We start from the raw sequence: 26,868 nt of genomic DNA on the forward strand, positions 1-26,868 counted from the left end.
GGGAGATTATGGGCCACTTTTTCTTCTTTAAACTTCTGAATCAGAGGGGCACCTGGCTGGCTCAGTAGAGAGAGCATGCGACTCTTGATCAAACTCTTGACCTCAGGGTCGATCTCAGAGCGGTGAGTTCAAGCCCCATGTTGGGCATGCAGCCTACTTTAAAAAAAAATTGTAAACTTCTGAATAGGAAAAAACAACTAACACATGTTACCATTTAAATATCAAACACATGTAATATTCCCCAAAGTCTTTCTTTTCCTCTAGAACTTTGTGTTCTAATAGCACCCGGTTCTTACCTCAGTTACCCTGTTTGTGCTTGTAACGTGGTTTGCCCATGTTTTCCAGTGGAGTTTCCCTAGGGCCCAGGTGTGCCTTATTTCCGGGCTGATGGGTCCAGGCCATTTCCGGTTTGGGTCCAGGCCTTGCTGTCCTAACTGCCCTGCCCAAGGACTTCTCACCAGGGTGGGTGTTCTCAGGCTGGCATTGCCCATAAGCTGCTCTACTCTGCAGTCTGTATTCTCCATCCATTGTTTCATAGCACAGCGCTGGGCGTGTGCTGCTTTGACTTCTCTCCAAGTCCATTGTAAGCTCCTGGAGGGGCTAAATCCTAGAGTCTTGGGTCTCTCTCAGGGCTAAGGCTTAGGCTTCTGACATCCTATGAAATTCTAGGTGTGCTGGAGAATACAAGACAATGTGTTGTCTGCATATAATTGCAACAGGCTTTTAAACCCTCAGTCTATATTCTGCAGAGACGGAGCCAATTCTCTTTAGTCAAGATCAACTCAGGAGCTATGGAATTGTTGGTTTCTTTGTATAAAAATATTTGTTTCGGGGGCGCCTGGGTGGCTCAGTCATTAAGCGTTTGCCTTCGGCTCAGGGCGTGATCTCAGAGTCCTGGGATTGAGCCCCACATCGGGCTCCTCCGCTGGGAGCCTGCTTCTTCCTCTCCCACTCCCCCTGCTTGTGTTCCCTCTCTCGCTGGCTGTCTCTCTGTCAAATAAATAAATAAATCTTTTAAAAAAAATACTTGTTTCGTTTTTATGAGCAGTGTTAACATAAAACACAATGGATAGGATAATGAAGGATAGACGTGTATGGTAGACTTTTCAGAGCCTTAGAATAGATTAAAAGATGGCTGCAAGTTTCTTGGAGAGGAAGAGTCTCTTTCCTCCCCTACCCCCCACCTTGAGTCTGGGCTGATCTTGGTGACTTGTTTGAGCCACAGAATATGGCAGAAGTGATGTTCTGGGGCTGCGGAGGCTAGGTCAAAAGAACCCTTGTGGAGTCTGACACGTTACCGGAGCCCTAGTCACCATGTAATAAGGCCAGAAACCACGTGGAGAGAGGAGACGGGGACTGGGACCAGCGAAGCCCAGCCTTCTAGTCAACCCCAAGGGCACACGGTCTGTACCGTCTAGTCCAGCTGTCACCTGAATATCCCCAAGCAGCTCTGGCTGGGGGGGGACGGGGGAGAAAAATCGCCCAGCCAAGCTCTGCCTGAATTCCTGATATGGAATTGTGAGATATAACGAAATAGTGGTGGTTTTAAGTCACTAAGTTCTGGGATAGTTATGCAGATAGCTGAAACAAACACTCGGTTTAACTTTTTTCCCCTCCAAGTTTGATGCAAACATAGAAACACAATTCGGGGGTATGGGGTTTTACTGCGCTGACAGTTGTCAAAGTATGTCAGGCTGAAAAAGAAATACAATAATCCAGAAAAATAACTTAAATTTTATTTTTTTCTAGTTGACTTCTCAAAAATGGTGGCATACTCAAGAGCTCTCGTCGGAGTGGCTTTTTTACATTATCTTCCTTTCTGGACTTTTCCATTCGGATGGTCACTTCTATGAGTGCTTCCTGGTAAGGCTGGGCAATCGGGTAGGCTGTGATTTGTTCGAATTCTTTCTCTTCCTCCTTGTGCGTCGCAGGCCTGTGGAGAGGAGGAGCAGGGGAAGACATCTTCCAAGCACGCAGTCTCTCGCTTCTCTGCTCCGTGAGCTCTCTCCCCCGAATCATTCGATCCTGATGCCCCTTGATCTGCTCCTTTGCCCAGGCTGCCCTGTGCTTTTTGGTCTTAGCTTTGTGGGTTTTCTGGATAGTTTCAGTCTTTTCCTCCTTCCGTAGGGTTAATATTTTGGGGAAGACTGTTTCACTCGGAATCCTTTGAGGGAGGAGCTGATACTTGTGATCTCTGAGGCCTCGGGCCCGTTCGGCCCGGTATATGTGCTTCTCTATGTGGTCCAGCTCCCTCTCAGGCACTAAATAGTCCCATTTTTTAGCATCTCCTGTTTTTTCACTTTGTGGTCTCTCTCTCTCTATTTTAATTTCCCACCTTGGAACCATCGTGTATCTCCATGCTTCTCCCAGCATCATTTCTTGATGTCGTTGATAGTAGTATGCCTCTGCTTTGGCAAACCGGAAGTCAAAAGACATGGCTTTGAGCTGATGGAGTGTTTCATTCTCCTGCTGAGACTTTTGGAGCAAAAACTTCCTCACTTTTGAAGAATGGACATCACCTAAACTCTTGTCAGAGGGAAGTATTAGAAGATTTTTAAGTTGGACGTCCTCTGTTCAGGCCATGACATAGATCACAAATGGCTAGAAGCTCTGCCTGGCACTCTGACACCATGTCCCTGATGGGGTGCCTCTTAGCCACATTCCCCGGCTTTCTCTTAAACCTCCCACACTCCCCTCCCTCAGGGTCCCCTTCCGGTTGAAGAGTTCGCCTTAGACTTCCTTGAGAAAACAGAAGCACTCAGTCAGGAACGCCCTCCTTTTCCCAGTGCCAGAACAACCACACTGCATCGATCCTGGACTCGGCCTTTACAACAGGAACATTGCCCCTTTGTCTATCAAAAGCCAGTTCTCCCACCTGTCCTCGTGAAGCTTCAGGAATCTCAATTTGCAATTACCAAATTCTCTTTCCTGCTTCATCGAAATTTCCCCTGTACTGGATCACTCCCGTCAGCATAAAAATATGTTCCAGTATATACATATATCATCTTTAAACAGAAAAGGAAAACGTTTCCTTTGCCGCACATCCCATCTTGGCTCCCTTTCCCCGTGTGCCATGAAGCAGATACCTAGAACCCCTCTCCTCTTCCCTACCTCCCAGTTCCCCCTCGGTCTTCCTCGGTTGGCTTTCCATGACCCCACTGCCCCCAGACTGCTCTCATCTAGGTTGTGAGGGATCTCCACAGCAACAAATTCAGGGGTCCTGTCTCTGTCCCTGTCATACTTGACCTCAGCAGCATTTTACAGAGTTGAGTACTTTACTTTCCTCTGGCTTCCAGTCTGTGGCCAAGGGCATGTGACCAAGACTATCTTGGACCCCCCTAGACTGTTTCAGCCATTAGCCAAATATCCCCAGGTGACTGAACAGCCCTTCATTCTCTTCCTACCTCATGGCCACACCCTGCCGCCTACTTTGCTGGTTCTGTCTTTTAAATGTAATGTAAGAAAATACAACAGAAATTGTCACTTAAGATGAGCATAGTCTCATTTAGACTTTCTTGGACAAGGACAGTCTCAGTCATTCAACAAGGTGACCTACCATGTGTCAGGGACTGCTCTAGAGGGGGCAAGAAGGGATGAGCAAGACCGTGGAGGCATACAAGACTGCCCTGTACTCAACTCTCAACTTCACCCCTAGATACAATCTACTTAACATCTCCACTTGACTCTTCTTCCAAAGTGTTTCCTTCTCTTTCCCCCTTCCCAGTCCTGTCCCCACTAACTTCAAAATGTCCCTAGCCTAGTGTAGCAGCCTAGGTAGCTTCCCTGAAGCCACGCTTCTCTCTCTCTGCCCCAGCCCCATCGGACCATGCACACAGCAACTGGAGTGATCTTTGTGTCACACAAATCTGAGCATGTCCCTTCCCTGCACTGAAACCTAGGATAGTGTCCTGTTGCTTTTAGGAGAAAATCCCAAATCCCAGTATGGCTTTCATAATTTCGCTCCTGACTGCCTTTCAGCTCGACTGCTTGCCCACTCTGCTGCAGCCACCCTGACTTTTCTGTTCTTCAAAAACTGTATTGTCTTTGCCATCTGAATATTTTCACATGTTCCTCCTTCATATAATCCCAAACGCACAATACAGCAACTCTGACTACAGGGCTAACGTAACTTAACTTTTAGCTTCAATGCTACTTCCTCAGACCTTCCACGTATTCAATAAAATAAAATCCCAGCCCATCTTATCACAATCTTTCACCCTCACTTGCCTCGGCCCTGTGGTGGCACAAGCGATGTTTGTATTGTTCAGTGCTGTCCAGCCGGAACCAAGCCTAAGACACAAAGCCCTCTGGCTTGAAATACTCAGGCCCTTTCTGCCTTGGGAAGAAACTTTTTATGATGGTACTACTGGCTCCAAAGTTCATGGCAAATATATTTCCTCACCTTAATCTTCTTTTCTAGTGGGGACTGGGAACCCACTGCAATCCGAGGGTCCTGAGTGTTTTGGGCCCAGGCCAATCTGGAAGATTAAAAAGAGAAATCACACTAGGATCCGGAGAAAGTTTTCAGAAAACATGGCCCTGGTGCAAAATGAGGTAGGGAGTTGATTTGGGACTCACTTTTCACACGCTTGTCATACTCTTTTCAATAGCAAGAGGTATTTCTCTGTGCCGGTAGTAATAGGCAGGACTACGGCTAACTTGTAGCATTCCTTGAAGCAAGGAAGGAATGCTCTCTGATAAATGTATGAACAAAGAGCCCTATTGAGTTTGAGGTTGAGACTAACAGAAATACCCTTACTTTAACACTGGACTGGAGGAGGCTGAGTTGCTATTTCAAATTCCAAAAACCACTATTTGTATAATTTTTGGTAGAACAAAGAACCTTACCATTGATAATAAGCTCTCAAAGCTGGTCAGTCCCTTTTAAGTTCAGTTATGCATAAAATTATATAGTACAACTTATAAGCTACGTTAATTTCCAACAGCAGCTAACTGTGACATATTTCATGATTCTTGTCAAAGGTTTATATTTTACATAGATGTCAAGAAAGTTTGTTTTTTTTTAATCTGATGCAGAAAACTACAGCCAAGAAATCTGTAGTCACATTTAGGTATCCTAGAGAACTCTTATTTCTTAACCTGCTTAGTTAGCAAATGGGTTTGGTGTTTAGTAACCTGGGTTGTAAATATTCTGTTTCCCTGAGTTCCCTTTGCAGCAAAAGAGGATTTTATAATATAGACTGATAAAAAACAAAACTATAATTACCGTGTAAGTAAAACTAATTTCTTAAACAGACTCCTACTTCTGCTTTCATGTTTTTCTTTCCTAAGAGGTTCTTACAATATCTCCATAACAGCGTCTACTGAGTTACTATATACTGGGTGATGTGCTGAGGCCTTAAGTGGGCCCTTTCACTTCGTCTCCCAAACGGTCCATGAAGGAGGCACTCGTCAGGCCTCGCTGCAAAGACAACCGAGGCCAGAGAGCTTCCGTGACTCGTCAGTTTCAGAGGCAGGATGTGCGCCTGCGCGACTCCAGAGCCCATCATTTTCGTTCCTGTGCTACACTTGTTCACAGGTAAATGAACGTTCTCCTGCGTTTAACTCAAAACGGAAGGAAATGATACCTACTGTTCTTCCGCACTCAGATCCAACCATTCTGAGTCTGTCACCAGAGGACGGCGTGAGGATGGGGTCCGCGCTGCCAGTCGGTCCTTCCGTGGGCTCCCCCAGCACCCTCCCCGCCCGGCGTCCGTGGCCGCCCCTCCAGTAGCCATCCGCTGCGGATCTTCCGTGTCCTTTTTCTCTGCCAGTGCCCTATCCATCGCCAGCTTTGCGAACAACATGCTTGCTTCTTCGCCCTCTCCCTCACAGCGTCCGCTTTCGCAGCGCTGGGCCCCAGTCTCTCATTCTCCGTGGTGCAAAGGTCCTGTTCTCCAGCCAGCACCTTCCCGGCCCTCTTTCCGCCTTTCCGCTCGCCACTGCTCATCCTTCAGGAGGGTGACAATCATGGTTGCCCTTGATTTCTAGGGCAACCAGAGGCAGTCACAGCTTCTGTATGTGTCATCACCATCCTAGACTGAGACTACTGTGAGGTGGTAGGTGAAGACATCGTCTGGCTGGTAGGGAATGCACTCCAGTGTGAGCTGGGCTGAATGGCGGCAGAGAGAAAGTGCGAGGGGCTGGGTTTCACGGATACCGACAGCCCTTCTCGGTGTAGCTGGAGAAAGCATCTTCCAAGGCAACGGGAGCGTCTTCGTCATTTTTGTTTGTTTGGATTTTTTTTTGGGGGGGGGGGAATATATATTATGTATCTTCCATAGACATGTAATCAGTAGACAGCCGGGGAAGGGGGATCCTGCACGCACAGTCCCAGTAGCTGGCGGAGGGTGGACGGCTGTGCAGGTGGCCTGGTCACGTGGTCTCACCATCACTCAGGTGGTGTGTCACTCCGCCAAATGCTGCTGCAAAATGGAGGTTTTGAGCTCTACTCCTCTTTAATCTACTTTTAGCCACATATTTAATTATGTTCATAACTGGTCATTACTTAAGGATAAAAAAGCAGACAATACACCAATGTCAAAATACAAATTAATGAAATGATTCTGCATATTCAAGACACTTGTCGCCATATATTTAAGCTGCCGATGTCCAAATAAAGTCCTCATTGTTTCTACTTCTCGAAATGTCTCTACTTCTTAAAATGTGAAAAGAAAAAATAGTGATTAATTACAACCTGGTTTCTTACCTATTAAAAATAAAACGTATCCCTCCCCAAATATGCTGTATGCAAAGATGTGCTTGACACCACAGCCCTGAACTCATTCAGAAATGAAACAATTAGGGAAGTAAATATGGGTATTTTATCAAAAAGAATTTCGAACAGCAAGTCATGACAGTGATTTCTGTCGATTTTCATACCAAAACCTTGAATTACATTACGACCTACATTTTAATATTCACAAGACACCATTTTAACATTGATAAAATGTCATGTCACTCAGACATCAAACTCATGTGCTATTAGTTCAGCTAAAATTTGTATACGCCTGTGACATGACAGCATCGTACTACACCCAGTTCCTAGTATTCACTGACTATGAGCCAGGCACTGTGTGAAGTGCTAAAAGAAAGGGGCACCTGGGTGGCTCAGTCGGTTAAGTGTCTACCTTCAGCTCAGGTCATGATCCTGGGGTCCTGTGATCGAGCCCTGCACTGGGCTCCCTGCTCAGTGTGAAGCCTGCTTCTCCCTCTCATTCTGCTGTTCCCCCTCCTTATGTTCTCTTTCTCTCAAATAAATAAAATCTTTAAAAAAATTAAGTGTTTAAAGGTAATATCTTATTTACCCTCCTGAAAGCTGAATACAGCCTTGTTTTTTTTTTTTTTAAATTAGAGAGCAAGAGTGAGCATGAGCAGGGTGAAAGGAGTGCAGAGGAAGAGGGAGAGAAAGAAACTTAAGAGACGCTACACCCAGCATGAAGCCCAATAGGGGGCTCGATCTCACCACCCTGAGATCATGACCTGGGCCAAATCAAGAGTCAGGCAGACGCTTAACCAACTGAGCCACCCAAGCACCCCTAGCCTCCTTTCTGATAAAGAAAAATATGCAATTCCTAATATGAGCCTCTTTTTAAGTAAGGAATCAGCTTAAAACAAAAAAGACAATCATGTGGACCTAAAAGTACTTTTCATTTAAGTATTATGCTTTGAATTGTTTCTTTTTCCTGATAAGAGAAACAAGGGAGGAAGGCTATAAGGCAGGGAGATAAATCACCTGACGGCAAATCAGGTTGAAACACAGTATCAGCAAGACTAGACTTTGCCCTAACATAAACAAAAGGTGGCCTGAGCTGTGAGCAATATAAAAAGAACTCTTTGCTAACAAGTATTTTATCATATACCTAAATTTTAATCTTTTGTCAAAAGTCATGAAATGTGTTTGAGTACTTATGAGAAATCCTCACTGGGGAAGGAGAGGATAGTGGTTCCTGAGCTGACATTATCCTTAACCACTTATGACACGGAACTTGAAACAAACCAGAGTGTCATCACGGACGAACCGCTGGCATTGGAAACCGCACGCTGCCTACTGACTCTATTTTGCAGGAGTTTGAAAACAAACTTAAATAAAAAATAAAAGTGCCTCTGATAGTATCTAAACATTAAACACTGATACTCCAACCACCCTATTCGGTAATGTTATTCTTCTGCCCATTTCCCATAGGAGGAGAGGTTTTCTTGCTGAGAAGTTTAAGTTTTTTGTTTTTTTTTTTTGTATGTTTTAGGTACCAGTCCTTTAGCAGGAATGTGTTTTACTAAGACTTTCTCCCGGTCTATGACTTGTCTTTTCATTCTTTTGCAGTATCTTTTGCCAAGCAGAAGTTTTTAATTTTAATAAAGTACAACTTAATTTTTTCTTTCATGGGCCATGTTTGAGCATTCTACCTAAAAAGTCATCACTAAGACCAAGGTCACCTAAATTTTCTCCTATGTTGTCTTCTAGGGGTTTTAGTTTTGTGCTTTACATTTAGGCTTATGATCTATTTTGAGTTAATTTTTATTAAAGGTAAAAGGTCTGTGTCTAGATTTATTATTTTATTTTGCATGTGGATCCTCATTTCCAGCACCATTTGTTGAAAAGACTATTTTTTCTTCATTGAATTGCCTTTGTTCCTTTGTCAAAGATCAGTTAACAATATTTGTGTGGGTCTATTTCTGGGCTTTCTATCCTGTTCTATTGATCTATTTGTTCTTTCACCAATATCACACTGTCTTGATTACTGTAGCTTTGTAGTAAGTTAAAGTCTGGTAGAGTCAGTCCTCTGATTTTGTTTTCTCCTCTGACACTGTTTTGGTTATTCTGAGTCTTTTCCCTCTTCATATGAATTTTGGAGTCAGTTGGTCAATACCCACAAAATAACTTGCTGGGACTTTTATTAGGACTACATTGAATCTAAAGATCAAGTTGGGCAGAAATGACATCTTAACAGTATTCATATTCCTGTCAATGAACATGGATCATCTCTCCGTATATTTACATCTTCTTTGACTTGTTCCATCTGAGGTCTGTAGTTTTCCTTTTATAGATCTTATACATATTTTTTTAGATTTATACCTATTTCATTTTTTTCTGGTGCTAATGTAAATGGTGTTTTTAATTTCAAATTCCAATTGTTCATTTCTGATATATAGGAAAGAGATTGGCTTTTACCATATCAACCTTATATCCTTCAACTTTGCTATAATTGGTTATTAGCTCCAGAATTTTATTGTTGTTGATTCTTTGGAATTTTCCATTTGGCCAATCATGTCATCTGTGGACAAAAACAGTTTTCTTTCTTCCCAAACCATAAACCTTGTATTCCTTGTTTATTGCATTAGCTGGGACTTACTTCCAGCGTGATGTTGAATAGCTGTGGTGAGAGGGGACATCGTTGCCTTGTTCATGATCTGAGAAAGCAACTAGTTTCTCACCAGTAAGTATGAGAAACTAGTTGTAGGTTTTTTGGTAGATGTTCTTTATGAAGTCAAATTGAGGAAGGTCCTCTTTATTCCTAGTTTGCTGAGAGCTTTTATCATGAGTAATTGTTGGACTTTGTCAAACACCTTTTCTGCATCTGCTAATAAGGTATTATTTTTCTACTTCAGTGTGTTGACATCGATTACATTGTTTTGAAAGGTATAATAGCATACAATTCTTTTTATGTATAGTTGAGTTCCATTTATTATTTTTTTTTTTTGAGGATTTTCACATCTATGTTCATTAGAGATACTGGTCTGTAGTTTTCTTGTAATGTCTTTGGTTTCGGCATTAGGTAATGCTGGCCTCATAGAATGGGTTAGAAAATTTCCTTTGCTTCTATTTTCTGGAAGAGACTATAGAGAGTTGGTATAATTTCTTCCTTAAATGTTTGGTAGAATTTACCAATGAACCCATCTGGCCCCAGGGCTTTCTGTTTTCAAAGGTTATTCATTATTAATTCCATTTCTTTAGACATAGACCTAATCAGGTTATGTATTTCTTCTTGTGTGAGTTTTAGTAGATCGCATCTTTCAAAGAATTAATCCATTTCCTATAGGTTATCATATGTATGGACATAGAGTTGCTCATAACATTCCTTTGTTATACTTCAAATGTCCATGGGATCAGTAATAATGGTTCTTCTTTCATTTCTGATAGTGGCAATTTGTCTTCTCATTTTGTTTTAATTTGCCTCACTGGAGGTTTATCATTACTGATCTTTTCAAAGAATTAACTTGGTTTTGTTGAATTTCTCTATTGATTTCTTATAGTTTCATTTAGTTTTGCTAGTTTTCATTTAATTTTTTCTGCTTTTTTAAAAAAAGATTTTATTTATTTATTCATGAGAGAAAGAGGCAGAGGGAGAAGCAGGCTCCCCGTGGAGCAGGGAGCCTGATGCGGAACTTGATCCCAGGACCCAGGGATCATGACCTGAGCTGAAGGCAGACGCTTCACTAGCCTCTTTACTCGTTCTTATTGCATGGGGATTGAGCCACCCAGGCCCCCCTCTGCTTCTTTTGGATTTAATTTGCTCTTCTTTTTTTCTAGTTTCCTGAGGTAGAAGCTTAGATTATTGATTTTAGATCTTTTTTCTAATATATGCATTCAATGCTATAAATACCCTCTAAGCACTGCTTTTGCTGCATCTCACAAACTGGGTAAGTTGTACAGTTGATCCTTGAACAACACTTATGCACAGGTCCTTATTTGTGGATTTTGAGAAATAAATACTGTATTTTCTCTTCCTTGTAACTTTCTTAATAACATCTTTCTCTAGATTACTGTAACAATATAGTATATAATACACAGAACACAAAAATATGTATTAAGACACTGTTATTAATAAGGCTTCTGTCAACAGTAGGGTATTACTAGTTGTTTGGGGGGAGTCAAAATTTATATATGGAGTTTTGACTGGATTTTTAACCCCAGTATTGTTCAAGGGCCAATTGTTTTTCATTTAGTTCAAAATATTTCTGAACTTCTTTGATCCAAGTGTTGTTTAGAAGTGTGTTGTTTAATCTCTAAATATTTTGGAATTCTCCAACTACCTTTCTGCTGTTGATCTCTAGTTTAATTCCATTATGATCTGAAAGCATATTTGTATGGTTTCTATTCTTTATGGCACAGAAGGTGGTCTATTTTGGTAAGTGTTCCATGTGAACTTGAGAAGAGTATGTATTCTGCTGCTGTTGGATTAGGTATTCTATAGATGTCAGTTAGATCCAGTTGATTGATGGTGCTGAGTTCCATCATGACCTTACTAATTTTCTGCTGTTGGATCTGTCAGTTACCAATATACGGGTATAGAAGTCTCTAAATATCATAGTGGATTCATCTATTTCTCCTTGCAATTCTCAGTTTTCACCTCACATATTTGCCACGCCGTAACTAGGTGCATATACATTAAAAATTGTTTTCTTGGAGAATTGACCACTTAACATCATGTAATGTCCTCCTTTATCCCTAACTTTCCTTGCTCTGAAATTTACTTTGAATTTAATGTAGCCACTCCAGCTTTTGTTTGACTAGTTTTAACAGCAGTATATCTTTCTTCATCCTTTTACTTTTAATCTTTGTTTTTACGTTTAAAGTGGGGTTTTTTGTGCAGATAACAAAAAGTTGGGTCTTATTTTTTTTTTTATCCAGACTGACAGTCTTTAATTGCTATATTTAAACCACTAACATTTAAAGTGATCGATATAACTGGGTTAATATCTACCATATTTGTTACTGTTTTCTAGTCATTGCTCTTGTTCTCCTTTCTTTTTTGTCTTCCATTCTTTTCCTGCCTTCTCTGATTTTAACTGTGCATTTCATAATTCTATTTTTTTCCTACTCTCTTAGCGATTATTCTTTCTTTTCTAAATGATTGTCCTTGAGTTTGCACTATACATTCACAACTAATCCAAGTTCTCTTTCAAATACTACTACATCACTTTATAGGCAGTGCAAGTACCTTGTAAGAGTATTCCCAGTTCCTTCCTCCCCTCCATTATAAAATTGTTGTTATTTACTTACCCATAAACTTATAAAATTACTGTATGCAAGTTGCTATTATTATTTTGAACCACCTGTTATCTGTTAGAGCAATTAAATTTTTAAAAATGAAAAATCTGATTTTATCTCCATATATTCCCTCTCTAATAATGCTTTTCCTTTATGTGGATTAGATTCTGACCTATATTATCTTCCCTCTTTCTGAAGAATTTAACATTTCATGCAAATCAGGTCCACTGGTGACAAATTCCCTCCATTTTTGTTTGTCTGAGAAAGTCTTTACAGGAATACCTTGTTTTAGTGCACTTCACCTTACTGTACTTTGCAGATACCATGTTTTTTAGAAATTGAAGGTTTGTGGCAACCCTGCATTGAGCAAGTTTATTGGCAATACTTTTCCAGCAGTATTTGCTCACTTTGTGTCTCTGTGTCACATTTTGGTAATTCTTGTGGTGTTTTAAATTTTTTTGTTATTATACTTGTTATGGTGATCTGTGATCAGTGATGAGGACTGGCTGAGAGTTCAGATGGTGGTTAGCATTTTTTAGTAACAAAGCATTTTAAATTAAGGTATGTACTTTTTGTAAAGACATAATGCCATCACACATTTGCTTTTATGTGCACTGGGAAACCAAAAAAATCCCTTTGATTTGCTTTATCACAGTATTTGCTTTACTGCCATGGCCTGCAACTGAACCACAATATCTCAGAGGTATGGTTACACTTCTCTTTCACTTTTGCAGGATAATTTCGCTGGATACAGAATTGTAAGTTGGTGTGTTTTTTTTTTTTTTTCCCCAACACTTTAAATATTTCACTACTCTCTCTTCTTGCTTGCATGTTTTCCAGAGAAAAGTCCAAGGTTGCTGCAAGGATACTGCCATGAGATAATGATGTGATGGTGAGAACAGCTGTACAGTACACTTGACTGAACCCAGTTAAGCCTCTCTGTATACAAACTTATTTTTTTTAAGATTTTATTTATTTGAGAGAGAGAGACACAGAGATAGCAAGAGAGAGCAGGAGTGGGAAGGAGGGAGAAGCAGGTTCCCTGCTGAGCAGGGAGCCCAATGCAGGGCTTGATCCCAGGATCCCACGATCATGACCCAAGCTGAAAGCAGACACTCAACCGAATGAGCCACCCAGGAGCCCCTCTATACAAACTTTTAAGATTTAGGTGCTCAATAGCCATGGCTAGTGTGGCGGTGTGGGAATCCATTCATCTTGCTGCTGCCCAAGACAAGCCTCATAAGTTCCCTTTGCTTATTAAGACTTCCACCAAGTGGGGGCACCTGAGTAGCTCAGTTGGTTAAGCATCGGACTCTTGATTTCGGCTCAGGTCCTGATTTTATGGCTTGTGAGATGGAGCCCCATGTTGGGCTCCATGCTCAGTGTGTATCTGCCTGGATATTCTCTCCCTCTGCCCCTCCCATCTTGCATGTATGCTCGTAAAAACAAACAAAAAACTGCCACCTACCAACCTGGAGTGATCTGCCTCTACCTTTGGTCTCTCCCTGCCCTCCACACACACTCTCTTTTGTCTCTTACTAGCTGTGTGATCTTGAGCTGGTTATTTAGCCTCTCTAGTCTTCATTTCCTATGTTGTGAAGTTACTGTAAGAATTAAATGAGTTAACACATATGTCTAGGACATTGGCATTATAAGCTCTAGATTGGCATTCCCTGGCAGAGGTTGGTCTAAGGCTTGGGATAAGGTTGGGACATAAGTGAATTGGTACAGGACTATAACAAGAAAAGCAAAAAGCCTCCTGGCCTCCTACTTTCTGTCTGAGCATGGTATCTGCTGTCTTTGTTTCATCCCACACCCTTTTACTTTCCTCCAAAATGAACAGCCTGTCTGGGAAAGGACCAGGAATATTCAAATATGCTATAATGGACAAAATGAATGAAGTCTGTCTTAATGAGTACTGATATGTAGCAAGGAACCTTCAAGTTTGAGGAGGAACTGGAGAAACCAAGAGGGGCCCTGAGAACCTCCTACATGCTACATAGCTATCCCTTAGGTTTTTCCCCATTGTGTGAGGCACAAGTGACGCTTAGTAATATAACAGATCATGCACTACCAAGAAACCTCTTCAACTTAAGCAGGCATGTATGCAACATAGTGGACCTTGGAGTCAAGAATGTTAAAACTGACCTCAAAAGGTTACCTCTGTTTCTCCAAGTTTCATGATTTCACTTTTCAAAACACTGCAAAAAGATAATCAGCTTCATTGTTAACGAGGAAAAATATAATGACAGGCAATCTTAAATTATCTATGCATCTAAAGATTAAGGAATATTACCTTTTTATACTTTCCTCCAGACTGTTACTCCCTAAAAAAAATCCTCTTTGAAATAGGGGCTGCAAACTGGGAGTCCATAGGCTGAATTCAACCTACATAAACGTTTTGTTTGGCCTGTACAGTTTAAAAAAAAAAAACAAAAAACTTTAAAAATAACATTTAAAAAATTGTACATTAAAAAAATCAAGATTTTCATCTTTTGTTTCAAAATTATAGATGTGGTGGCAATAGGCTTATAGTGGCACAAGGCCGCTACTGGCTCTGAAAGTTGTTTGATTTAAAAACATTAAGCGTTCAACTCACCTACGCCGGCCATTCACAGAACACCCGCATGTGTACCTGTATATGGCATTTAAAAGTGAACTTGCTGGTTTGGAAGAAACCTGAGCTGGCCACCCACATGTATGCCAGGGACGGCCCGTGAATAGTTAACTTTTATACTGAGTTCTGCAGGAAATAACTGAGTCATAACCTCCGTGCCTCAGTTTCCTCATCTGTAAAACGGAGCTGACAATGAGCCAATTGTAGGAATGTTTGGCAAGGAATTAGGCAAAGGGCCGGCCCTAACTTCGGGCCCGGGGGCGCGACTACCACCCTCGCTAAGGTCTCCGCAAGCTCCGGCACTAGCAGAGACCGGGACCCCGAGGAGGCGCTAGGGGCGCGGGTCGTGGGGCTGGGACGCACCCGCTAAGCTTCGTCCTCCTCCCCTCCCCGCCGCGGGCCCCCGAGCTCCGCCGAGGTCGGCCCCAGGGCGCCGAGAGGCGTGGCCGGCCCCTGCAGACTCTGGAAGCGGCCATGGCCTCGGTGGTGGAATACAAGGGGCTCAAGGCCGGCTACCACTGCGGCTACTGCGACTCCGAGGAGGGCAAGGTGTCCTGCGGTGAGTGTCCCCACGGATGGGGCTGGCGCGGCCGCCTGGCGTCCGACCCTCGCACCGCCCGCCGCGCCCTGCGCCAGCCCCTCGCCTGGGAGCGCACAGGCCCGACTCCCCAAACCCCCACTTCCCTCTCCCAGACGGTCCTTCCCAGATTATTTCCCTTCATGATCCTCTATCCTTCTCACCCTCACCGAAGATGGCGGTCCCGGTTAGAGAAGGAACGGAAATAGCGAAAGGCTGCCCTCGGTCAAGATGGCGCGGGCGGCGTCAGCGTGCGGGACTCCAGGCGAACCCGGCCTGCGGGCGCCCGAGCAGCTTCGCGCGCGCTTCGGGGACTCCCGGGTGGCGCGGAGCATTGTGGGGTGGCGGCGGCGGCGGCGGGGCTGGGCTGGGTCGCGTCGCGTTCGGAGGGCCGGGGCCATGGCTTCCTGGGCCGCTCTTTCGCCCAGCATCGTGGAGTATTTCGAGGGCGAGGACTCCTACCGCTGCGGCTATTGCAAGAATGAGTCGGGCAGTCGCTCCAATGGTGAGCGGGCCGGCGGGCGGGGGAGGGCGTCGCGGCCTCTGGGTCTGCGCGGCCGGCGGGCGTCCTCTGGGGTCGCGACACCCTGGCCCGGGCCGACCGGCTCGAGCGACGCGCGGCGGCTGGAGCCTCCGGCTAGATCCTGTACCGAGACAGGTGTACGGAACGCGGCTTGCCGGTTTGGGCTGTGGCTGTCAATTAGAAACGGACCTCAGCTCTGATTCATCAGGGAAGCATCTAGGTGCTTATCCTTCACGCAGGTGCTGGGACGTGCGAGATAATGATTGTCTTCCCGTAGCCCAAAGTATGGAAACAGGTGTCCGTCTTCAGTCAGTAGGAGACGGTTAAATATGTGACAGCATGCGGTGCCAGGGAGCAGTGTAGTGCGGTCAGTTCCGCTGGGGCGGGCCTCTAAGTGCTGATGCTGAAGTGGGATCATCCCCAGTTGTAAGCAGAATGCGGCGTGTCGGGTGGACTTTTTGTATAGAAAGAGGTGTGTGTGCATACGTGGGCATGGGCATCTGGATAAAATGTCTGGAAGAGTATACAAGACATTGATGACCGACCACAAGCGCTGCTGGCGAGGGAGCCTGTTTGTGCTAATGTGTCTGAAAATTTTACCAGGTGCTTATATGCCTTGTCATTCCTCCACCCACCTCCAGAACGACAACAAAGCCAGCTTTCTCTTCTCTTCTCTTCTCTTCTCTTCTCTTCTCTTCTCTTCTCTTCTCTTCTCTTCTCTTCTCTTCTTCCCCCCTCACCCCCGTCATAGTTCAGGTTTCTTTCGGAAGACTTGTTGTAAACAAAACATTGTATTTATTTCCTGCTGTGTCATGCATTGGCAGATATAAAATCTTTTATTTTAAGGAATAGCCCAGCATTGTGGGAAATGGGATAACCACGAAGATACAGATTTAGGTAGTTTCCATTAAAAAAAATATATAAATGCCCTACAGCAGGGGAATGATTTGGACGATTATGGTATGTCCGTTTACTCATCAATTGAAATTGTGTATTAGATGCTTGTAGGTAAGAGGGAGCAGAATGTAATATAATGCAGTGATTGGAGTGATGGTTATGAAGATGAGCTAAAGCACAAAAACGTTTAGAGTGTAGGGTTAAATGGAGAAAAACAGGATGCAGATGATGTTTGTGACATGATCACAGTTCTGGGAGAATAAAAACCCAGGAGAAACACACCAACTGGTGGCAGTGGTTCCCTTAGGGTATTAGAGATACCTCCCTTTTTCAGAATTTTAGTATTGTGACTACAGTATGTAATAAGCACTTTGTATTAAAGGTGTCTAAAATGAATATTTTCATAGATCCTTAATTATTTTCCCAGTAATTTTAGTAAGAGGAAATGATTAATATAGATGTCCTTTGTCTAAAGTCCTGTGGAAGAAACCTGCTTTCACCCTTCTCACCTGAAGAGAGAACTGTGAATTTCCATTATATTTAATTGTGATCATCTTTACCATAGGGCACCCCACCTTTTAGGTAGGTAGGTTATTCCTATTTTATAGATGAATTTGAGGTTCATAAAGTAACTCACTGTTAGTGAGTGCCTGCCAGGCTTCTGGACATTTCTGTTTCTGCGTATATCTTATACTATCAAGCCTACCTCTGTCTACATACCTCTGATGCAGTTTGCTGTTCACAAGAGAAAAATTTACTCTTCATTTAACATTAATTCGAATATACTTCTTAATGTTTTTTCATTGTCTTCATTTTTTTCATGGTTGCATAATTATTCCATCATATGGATAATATCATAGTCCTGTAATCATTTTTCTGTTTCTGGGCATTTCGATTACTTTCAGTTTTTATACTTAAAAGGAATATTGCTATACACTTTTGTTCTATTTTCAATATCCAGGACTATGCTAAAAATATAAAAATCAGGAAAATTTATATGCTTAAGAAAACATTTGCTTTCATGGAACACTGTATCAAAAACTAAGGATGTACTGTATGGTGACTAACATAATAAAAAATTAAAAAAAAAGAAAACATTTGCTTTTCAATTCTTCTGAAAAGACCAGCTTATTAAATTATTGGGGATATTATTATGGTTTAAAAGTGTGATATAATCTAATTGCTGTAAGGATCTTAAATATGTGATGTCATAGAGACTATTGGCTAATCCTGAATTAAATATAGTCCCTTGGATGTGTTTGATTTTTAAAATTAAGATAAATATCTTTTCCATTTGTATTGTATGTCAAACCAAGTACGAAGTATGTGCAAACTTTCATTTCTCCAGTGTGAGCTAGGTTTTTTTTTTTTTCTTACTTCAGTATTCACATTTAAAGAATGCTTTGAATTTAAAAAAACAAGTTCAACTTCCTATAATTAACATGGCCCATGGCACTTATTTTTTCAGGCATGTGGGCGCATTCAATGACAGTACAGGATTATCAGGATCTTATAGATCGAGGATGGCGAAGGTAAAGCTCTTTCTTTTTTTATTTTTTGAAAGTTTTATTTATTTGTCAGAGAGAGAGAGAGAGAGAGTGAGTGTTCGCACAAGCAGGGGGAAGCGGCAGGCAGAGGGAGAAGCAAGCTCTCTGCTGAGCAAGGAACCCGATGTGGGACTCGATCCCAGGACCCTGGGATTATGACCTGAGCCAAAGGCAGAGGCATAACCGACCGAGCCACCTAGGCGTCCCAGTAAAGCTCTTTAATACAAAGATACTTCTCTTGTTACTCAGGTCCTTCTTATAATTGCAAAATATTGTTTGCCTTTAAAATGTTTTCCTGTTTTTGGAAAGAGGTTTAAGAAATCTTCTTATTGTATTTCCCCTTGCTCCCTGCAATGGAGTGAATATTCGTGTGTAATTCTCACTCCCTTCCCCAAATACATATGTTCAATCCTAACCCCCACTTTGATGGTATTTAGAGGTGAGCTTTTGGGAGGTGATTAAGTCAGCAGGTGGAGTCCTCACAGATGGGGTTCGTGCCCTTGTAAGAGAGATCCCAGAGAGCTCCCTTGCCCCTTCTGCCAGGTGAGGTTACAACAACAACATGAATCAGGAAGCTTATCTTTACCAGACGTAAAATATGTCAGCACCTTGGTCTTGGACTTCCCAACCTCCAGAACTATGAGGAATACATTTTGTTGTTTATAAGCCACTCAGTCTGTGGCATATTGTTATAGCAGTTTGAACAGACCAAGATGTTCCCTCCTCCCCCACAAAATAATTTAGTATACCTGTAGTAAATATATGTTTCTAAGAAAGGATTCTTTTTTCCTTTTCAACGCATCTACAATACTGTTATCATCTTTTACACAATAATTCTTTGATGTCATCTGTTACTTTGTTTAGATTTTTTTGCTTGTCTCAGAAATGTTCTTTTTTTTAATAGTTGGTGTATTTGAGTCAGGATTCCATTTAGGTCCACACTTCGCCTTTGATGGCTAAGTTTTTTTGGTAATTGGTTTTATATAGATAATTTTAGAATATATGAAGTTCCTTATATAAATGTAAACAGTGCTTATTCCCCAGAAGACATGGGATTGAGCACAGCAAATAAAACTTCACACCTTTTCGTACACTTAATAATGAGGCCCAAAGGTAGATCTAGGTTGGATGTTGATGGTATGCTATGATGAACTTCTTTTTTAAAAGGTGGAGGGGAGCCATCGAAAGCTTTTATGTCAGAATTGTGATGGAATTTGTGTTTTGGAAATGATCATTCAGGGGGCAGAGAGGTATTTGAGGGGGTGATTGCAAAGGCAGGAAGACTCGTTCCAGAGATCACCGCAGGGTCCGGATGTGAGATGGTCATCTCATGACGATGCTGCCGTCATCAGTGAGTGGCTGTGGGTTAGAAGATAGATGGGAGGGGACAGACGTAGAGTACATTTTAGAAGTAGAAAGCTTGCTGACTGGATATAGAGGTGCTTTAGAGGGAGGAATCGGAGATGACTCTCAGGTTTCTGACTCAGGAACCAAGCTTTTGTATGTTTGCTTGTGTGGCCATCACAAAATACCACCAATTGGGTATCTTAAATGACAGGAATCTATATTGTCACAGTACTGGAGGCGGAAATTTCCAAAATCCTGGTGTCTGCAGCTTTATTTTTTCTGAAGGCTCTTCCTAGGCTTGTACGTTGCTGCTGTCTTCTTGCTGTGGCCTCATGTGGTCCTTTCTCTTTGTGTATATATGCCTGGTGCCTAGTGTCTCTTTGTATTTACAGTTTCCTTTTCTTCTTTTTTTTTTTTTTAAAGATTTTTATTTATTTATTTGAGAGAGTACAGGTGGGGAGTGGGGAGAGGCAGAGGGAGAGGGACAAGCAGACTCCCCACTGAAGAGGGAGCCTGATGCAGGGCCCAATCCCAGGATCCTGGGATCATGACCTGAGCTGAAGGCAGACACTTAACCCACTGAGCCACCAAGTGCCCCCAGTTTCCTTTTTTTTTTATACGCACAGCATTCAGATTGGGTTAGGGCTCATCTTAACTGTCATTTTAACTTGATCACCTCTTTAAAGGCCTTGTCTCTTTTTTTTTTTTTTTTTTTTTAAAGATTTTATTTATTTATTTGACAGAGAGAGAGACAGCCAGCGAGAGAGGGAACACAAGCAGGAGAAGTGGGAGAGGAAGAAGCAGGCTCATAGCGGAGGAGCCTGATGTGGGACTCGATCCCGGAACGCCGGGATCACGCCCTGAGCCGAAGGCAGGCGCTTAACCGCTGTGCCACCCAGGCGCCCCTAAAGGCCTTGTCTCTAAATACAGTCCTATTCTGAGATGCTGGGGGCTAGGGCTTCAAAATATGAATTTTTGAGGGGACACGATTCAATCCATAATGTCATGGCTCTGCCACTAACTAAGATCCAGAAATCATCGAAAGCATCAGGTTAATTTTGGGCTACCTTGTGCTAGTGCACAAGGAACCCTCACCTGTGGGTGTCGTAGGCTCGCATCAGTGTCACCACATGCTGAGCAGTTCCTCTGATTGCCTTTATGGTATTGAGGATTGGTGGTGGGTTGAGGCATGGAAGGATTGTAGGTGCTGCTGAGAGGGTAATTGAGGTGAAGAGGTTTGGAGTACTTATCAAGGTTTAGGAAAGAAAAGGCTGGACTCTGTCCTTGGTGTATCTGTGTTGCAAGATTATTTAGGTTATGAAGAGTAACTATATCTAAATGTTTTTATGTTATTGGTTAGATTTTTAGTCTAATTTTGTGCTCCTGTACTTGTCTTCTCGTATAAGTGAGAAATGTATAAAACTTTAACAAAACTACTTTTTAATTTTAGAAGTGGGAAGTATGTGTACAAGCCTGTCATGAATCAAACATGTTGTCCTCAGTACACGATAAGGTAAGAAAGAGGATCTATATATAATTTGAAGAGTATGTATAATTCTTTAGTGACATCTTGCTATTTTTACACGTTAATTTCATTCAAGCTAGACCTATGAAGAAAAGCAAATGAGTTGTATCTTTTCTACATACTGATGCTACCTTTGTACATCATCAGTAGCTTTTAATAATACTGTTCAATGGTTTGTGTGTAAATAGGATATGGAAAGTATACTATTTAGCAGTCTAGTTAATGATATCGTGACGTATTGTGAGAATATTAGAAAATACTCAAATTACTTTTACATATCAAGCGTTTTATAGAATTTAGCTTGGGGCTTTCCACATTCTAGTGTATAACTGGGCACAGTACTCACATTCAAACAGTACTATAGGATCTGTAGAAAAAGGAGGGGGAGGGCTGACATTTAATCTGCCCCATATATTTCAGAGTCCAGTTTTCTTCATTGGAAAACTTAAACTAAAAAGTCTATTTTCCTACAAAGTGTGTGCTTAACCAGCAAACCCCAGTATAACATGGAAGAATTTTCCCTTCTTCTCAGATTATAAAGGTCCTCCTCTTCTCCCTTGTTCTCCTTGCCTTTCTCTTCTTCTGGTAGAAAGGGAAAGTGTGTTTCCATTGTTAAGCATTTGTCTACAGTTTCAGTGTGAATATATCCTCTAGATAAAAAAGCAAACACAGTTGTATCTATCATGTTTTGGCTGGTCCTCACACCTCTTTCCCTTAGTTGCTCTTAATTTGTTTTGGGATTGAAGACTTTTGACAATCTGATGAAAAGTTATAGACCCTCTGCAGCAAAACAAAACAAAAGGGGGGGCATAAGGCAAAAATATGTAACATTTTGCATATTAGTTTTAGGATGATCTTGGGCTGCCAAGGGGCTCTCAAAGTTCCACTGATTCCTAGTTAATCCTTTCTTTTATCTAACTGGTCATAGGACTGGAGCGATAAAGAGAAAAGATGGGTGTCTGGCTTATTGACATCATCTCACTTATTATACTAAGACAGCTATGCTGTCCTCTTGCAGTTTTAGTGTTTATGAAGCAGTGACATCGTCAAAGGCAGAAGTCCTTTTCCTTCAAATAACAATTTATTATTGGATTATGGCCAGGATTCTGTTTAAATAAGTCTGGAGCTGATTTGCTAGAACCCTGAGTATCTCTAATCAGAAAAGCTCAAAAAAAAAAAAAATCAATTTCAGTGAGTTTAAGAAAAAGACGAGGCTTCTGTAATTTATTGGGTGCCTCTCAATGCAAAGCACTGTTCTAGGTATATTGCTTTTATGAAAAGGGATTCAATTAACATTGCAAAACAAAATAATTATAAAATGTGATTTTTTTTTGCATGAAATCAAACATTTCCTGAATTGTTATCCTTTACACAGTTTCATTATATGTATTGATATTATGGAGTCATTTTGCATATTCACTGTTCTTTTTTTTTTTTTTTTTTTTACTTTGTTTACTACAGTAGTTATAATGAGACCTAATGTAAAGGCAAGGTGATTATAATCGACAATGTAGCTTCTTGTTAGACAGATGTCAGGGGCTGCCCAGTATGTGAGTATAAATGAGGATGAGCTTCCTTGGCTATGAATTTTTTTTTTAGTTTGTATTTTTATATAGAATTATATATACTAGTAATTTAAAAATCAAACAATTCCATAAAGCTTATTTTGCAAAATTGCAGTCCCCCAAAACCTCCCTGTTTCCTGTTTCCCAGTGCAGTTACTCTCAAATTTTTTAACTGATTTTTTTGTTTTTTCTTCTTTCTACCTTTAAGTGACATACTTAGATAATTACAGAAACCTTATGTCATTATCTTTGGGTTTTTTTCATATCTCTGGGTTTCTCTCTTTAAAAGGTAAGGATTCAACTTTATTTTTTCTCATTATCTCTGAATTTCTCTCTTTGAAAGATAAGGACTTAACTTTATTTCATCCCTATTGCCCTGTCACATTCAAGCTCTTTTTTGTCCTCATTGCCAACTTCCCAGCTCAGAAGTGTCATGATATTGGATGGTGTAGTCGCTGTATTACATCCTATAAATATGCTATATGGTGGAGCCATGCAGCGTACTATGATTACATTTTCTTTCCTTCACAAGTTTTTGCTTTCCAGGCAGTTGATAATTGTCTTTTTTGTTTGCATAATCGTCTATGTACCCATCACCAGTCGATTTTAGAAATCCTCCCACAGTTGTGTAAATTTCCTCTTGGTATGTTTAGATGCTTCGGGCACTCTGTCACTTGTGTCCTCTTGAATATCTCTGTGTTGTCTTCAGAGCTGCTGTGATCTGGACAGGTTGTCTTTCCAACTGATGCATCACTGTCACCCTGGGATCTCTTTTTACTGCCATCTTGGGGATTCTTTTTGGATCTCATGTTTTCTGTCTCCTCTGACCTCTCAGATTATTTCTTCATTTTAGTGCAGCTCATCTGCTAATAGCTTTCTTGAGAAGAAGTGCATGAGAAATACTTTTTTTTTTTTTTTTTTTTTTTTTTTAAGAGAGAAAGAGCTAGTGTGTGAGCGGGGGTGGGGGCAGAGGGAGAGGGAGAGAGGGAATTCCAAGCAGGCTCCATGTTCAGCACAGAGCCTGACTCGGGGCTCCATCGCACGACCCTGAGATCATGACCCTGAGATCATGACCTGAGCCCAAACCAAGAGTCAGACGCTCAGCTGACTGAGCCACCCAGGTGCCCCTGTTTGAAAATGTTTTAATTCACCACTCAGACTTCTAGTTTGGCTGGGCTATAGAAGTGTAGATTAGAAGTCATTTTGCTTTAGAATTTTGAAGGCTTTGCTTCTGATTCTTGTTCCTTTGTCCAAAATGTTCTTTCTTTTTGGAAGGTTTTTTGTCCCCAGTGTTCTGATATTTCACGTCTGGTGGTGCATCTGTTTGCATCTATTGCCTACAGACTTAAGGGGCCCTTCTTACCTGGGGCCTCCTCCTTTCATATCCTTCACTTCACAGAAATTTTCTTTAATTATTTTGTTAATCTTCTTCCCCCATTTTCTTTCTTCTGTTCACCTATAATGTCTTCATTCAGATGTTGAACTTTTAGAGCAATCCTCTAATTTTTTTTCTCTCTTCAGTTTTCCATCCCTTTTGGTGTATCTTTGGGGAGATTTCCTCAACTTGATTTTTTGAGTCTTCTGTTTAATTGTTTATTTCTTCTATTATATTTTTACTTCTGAGGGATTTTTGGTTTTGGACTCTCTCTCTCTTTTTTTTCTTGTAACCTCCCGTTATTGTGTGGCTCTAATAACTAAAGAGAAATAAGAGCGTGTTCTTCTTAGGATATTTGTATCTTTAGGCTCTCTTCTTCCTGTAGGTCCTCCAAGTTACCTTCTCCACTGTTTCCGGCACTTACCTTTGTAGAGGTTCTCCTCGAGTGTCTGGTGATTCTGACTTTCCAGGGGGGCATCAAGTCAGTATCTCGAGGTCTGGCCACATTCTGGAGAGAAAGTGCCCATGTTTGTGGCTGGGTTGGGAAATGGGTGGAGGTCGCAGCATTCAGTATGTAGGCTTTCATTTAAGCTTCCTATTTCTAGTACATTTCCTTTGCTTTCCACTGTGCCTGCATCCTCATGTAGGAGGCCCTATTTTTTACTCTTTCCTAAATGTGCAGCTTTCTCCTGGGTTGTGTAGGGAGTCATCTGTATGGAGTGGTAGAGGGCATCAGACATCTAACTGCTTCCAAACCAGACTTTCAAGAGATCTTTCTATTTTTAGACCTACCTTCACTCTTATCTCGTGAGGTATCCAGTATTAATAACCAATCCCTAAGATTTATAGGGGTAGCGTAGAGAAACTCAGTTATCATTCTGGCTTTCCCACTGCTGGCTTAGGGTTCAGCACTCTCCAGTCTGCTAAGTCAGCTACCACTTGTGCATGTTCTGTCCAGCTTCCAGCATTTCTCCTCTTCTTTTTTTTTTTTTCAGTGATTTATGTCTTTTTCTTTTTTTCTAATTCCTTAATGTAGTTTTAGTGAGATTTGGGGTGGGCCTAGAGGCTACGTCAAGCCCTGTCTTTACCCAAAAATCCCAGGCATGAGTTTTCCCTCACTGTACTAGGTACTGTCCAGAACTCATTTTATTTCTTCTAGTTTGAGTTCACTTTTTAAATATTTATTTTGCTTTCCTAGGTGCCGACCTTTACAGTTTCAGCCATCAAAATCTCACAAGAAGGTTTTGAAAAAAATGTTGAAATTTCTGGCTAAAGGGGAAATTTCCAAAGGAAATTGTGAGGGTAAGATGAGTTGGGGTCTAAAAACTCTTTGCTTTTAATTGGTGTAGATTTCCAAGGTTGTCACTTTTGGTTATCTCTTAAGTAGGGGAGTGGGTCCTTACTGCAATCAGGTAGTACTGTTCCTCTGATGGTGGGGATTGCTGTTAGTGTTGCTGTTACTGTTACCACTGGCCCGAAAGTCAAGGATGGGGAATGTCTGTCAGGGAAAGTCTAGCCTTGGAAGAAGATGGAGGACGGTTTTAAAGCTACTGTGATGTCTTGGAGTTTATTGGAACTTTAGTTTTCACAGTACTTTGACGACTCTTATCTTACTTGATTCTAATGGTACCTTGTGAGGTAAATGGAAAGTGGTATTCCTTCCGAGAAACACATGCTTAAGTGCACCTTACACAGTATTGCACAGTCACTTTGAATGATGAGTAAAGCTCAGGTTTTCTGTGTTTGAGGAAGCCCTTACTTCAGTAAATCATACTGCCTGAAATTTTCTTATTTATGTGATAAATTTTGAATTGTGAGTCAATTTCCTACAAGATAATTAGAAACATTTAATGAACTTTGGTTACAGATGCTTTGCTTTTTCAGTTTTTTCAGTGTCTTGTCTTTTCCTTTTAAAAAGTTTTCTTTCGTATAGGCAGTGCCTAATACATGAGCAGAATAATTGGGAATGCCATCTATCCTGAGAGTTCTTTCTCACTTCTGCCATAGAAAATACCTAATCCTGGGAGCCTCTCATCCCAGTTTTCACTTGTTAATATATTCCCCAAGTATGTTTTCAATGCCCACAATGTGCCAGTCCCTGTTTTAAGCACTGGTGATACAGTGGCCAGCAAGACAGGTAAGTCCTTCGCCCTCATGCACTGTCCTTAACAGACCAAGATTCAGGACAACCTGGAGCAGACTTGGCAGAGCTATGAGCAACAGAGAGGCTGGAAGTCTCATGGGTCTAGAGGCCTCTAGAGCTTCAGGGGCAATTGGGCATGGGAAACATCACAGTTTTGGTGCAGCTCTGATTAGTACTATCTGTACGTAATCCTAAAGACTCAATTAATTTTGTTAGTCAAAAATTTTTTTCAGTGGCTGGAAATCATGTTCTGACTTTTAAAAATTAACATCACTTAAGCTTTAGGGTATCTTCCATTTATAAATTGATGATTACCTGTCTTTACACATGGCTTTTACATTTGGTTCTTTATTTGACTTGTTTTAGGCTTCTAAATTATTTATGTCTGCAACTTAATTCATAGGAGTGATGTAGAGTGGAAGGGTAAACAGCTATCACAGAAAGACACCAAAATGCAATGACTAAACAATGAAAGAAGGCTGTTTCTTTCCTCATATAACAGTTCATCATGGGTGTTCTACGTTAGCCTGCAACTCTGTTCCCCACCCACCTCATCTATTCTGGGGCTCGCTTCAGCGTGTGATTTCCAAGGTCACTCTGGTTTTCACTAATCCAGCCAGTGGGGAGCATAAAGGGTGGAAGTTCAGGGTTACAAAATTCCTTTAAAAACAAGCAAGGCCAAATTGGTTGGCCTCATATCAATTTGGTTATGTTCCTTTGGTGGGAACTTGGTCACAGTTTGCAGAGGGACTGGGGGTGC

The 26,868-nt window shown here is 41.6% G+C and overlaps 2 protein-coding genes across 39 annotated transcripts in view; one reads left to right on the forward strand and one right to left on the reverse strand.

Moving 5' to 3' along the window:
* Positions 1 to 1,714: 1,714 nt before the first annotated feature.
* LOC113252015 (uncharacterized) lies at positions 1,715 to 15,493 on the reverse strand. Of its 5 annotated transcripts, none has more exons than XM_057308628.1 (6): positions 15,351 to 15,493; positions 14,289 to 14,402; positions 14,141 to 14,193; positions 5,593 to 6,425; positions 4,403 to 4,478; positions 1,715 to 2,526 (listed from the first exon to the last, which is right to left on the reverse strand). In XM_057308628.1, exons 4-6 carry the CDS (start codon positions 5,805 to 5,807, stop codon positions 1,729 to 1,731), a joined length of 1,089 nt encoding a protein of 362 aa, XP_057164611.1. In that variant the 5' UTR covers positions 5,808 to 6,425; positions 14,141 to 14,193; positions 14,289 to 14,402; positions 15,351 to 15,493; the 3' UTR covers positions 1,715 to 1,728. The 5 variants fall into 5 exon arrangements, 3 of the variants coding, with proteins under 3 accessions (XP_057164611.1, XP_057164612.1, XP_057164610.1); XM_057308629.1 differs by lacking the exon at positions 15,351 to 15,493 and adding an exon at positions 14,592 to 14,812; XR_003314688.4 differs by lacking the exon at positions 5,593 to 6,425 and having other exon boundaries at positions 15,357 to 15,493.
* The window catches only part of ATE1 (arginyltransferase 1), a 224,508-nt gene continuing 212,723 nt past the window's right edge, over positions 15,084 to 26,868 (forward strand). For 26 of the 34 annotated variants that reach the window (XR_008958029.1, XR_006408964.3, XR_008958031.1 and 23 more), the window contains exons 1-4: positions 15,514 to 15,691; positions 18,075 to 18,138; positions 20,951 to 21,013; positions 25,164 to 25,267. Coding sequence is in view for 25 of the 34 variants with exons in the window: in XM_057308621.1 (XP_057164604.1) it covers positions 15,586 to 15,691; positions 18,075 to 18,138; positions 20,951 to 21,013; positions 25,164 to 25,267 (337 nt within the window). In the remaining 9 variants the exon portion in view is untranslated. Of the gene's footprint in view, positions 15,169 to 15,508; positions 15,692 to 18,074; positions 18,139 to 20,950; positions 21,014 to 25,163; positions 25,268 to 26,868 lie in introns of those variants that run through there. The other 8 variants (XR_007190069.2, XM_044382203.3, XM_026494302.4 and 5 more) reach the window with 3 other exon arrangements.

Source organism: Ursus arctos, unplaced genomic scaffold (genome assembly GCF_023065955.2).
Source record: "Ursus arctos isolate Adak ecotype North America unplaced genomic scaffold, UrsArc2.0 scaffold_7, whole genome shotgun sequence".
NCBI classification, from domain to species: Eukaryota; Metazoa; Chordata; class Mammalia; order Carnivora; family Ursidae; genus Ursus; species Ursus arctos.

What these genes read in the sequence shown, in the direction of transcription:
- LOC113252015 (XM_057308627.1), bottom strand. Translation starts at nt 5,807, where the DNA reads ATGTTGTTCGCAAAGCTGGCGATGGATAGGGCACTGGCAGAGAAAAAG. An exon ending in GATCTGAGTGCGGAAGAACA is followed by an intron (nt 4,479 to 5,592) that starts GTAGGTATCATT and finishes TTAATCTTCCAG; the next exon opens with ATTGGCCTGGGCCCAAAACA. An exon ending in CACTAGAAAAGAAGATTAAG is followed by an intron (nt 2,527 to 4,402) that starts GTGAGGAAATAT and finishes CCCTCTGACAAG; the next exon opens with AGTTTAGGTGATGTCCATTC.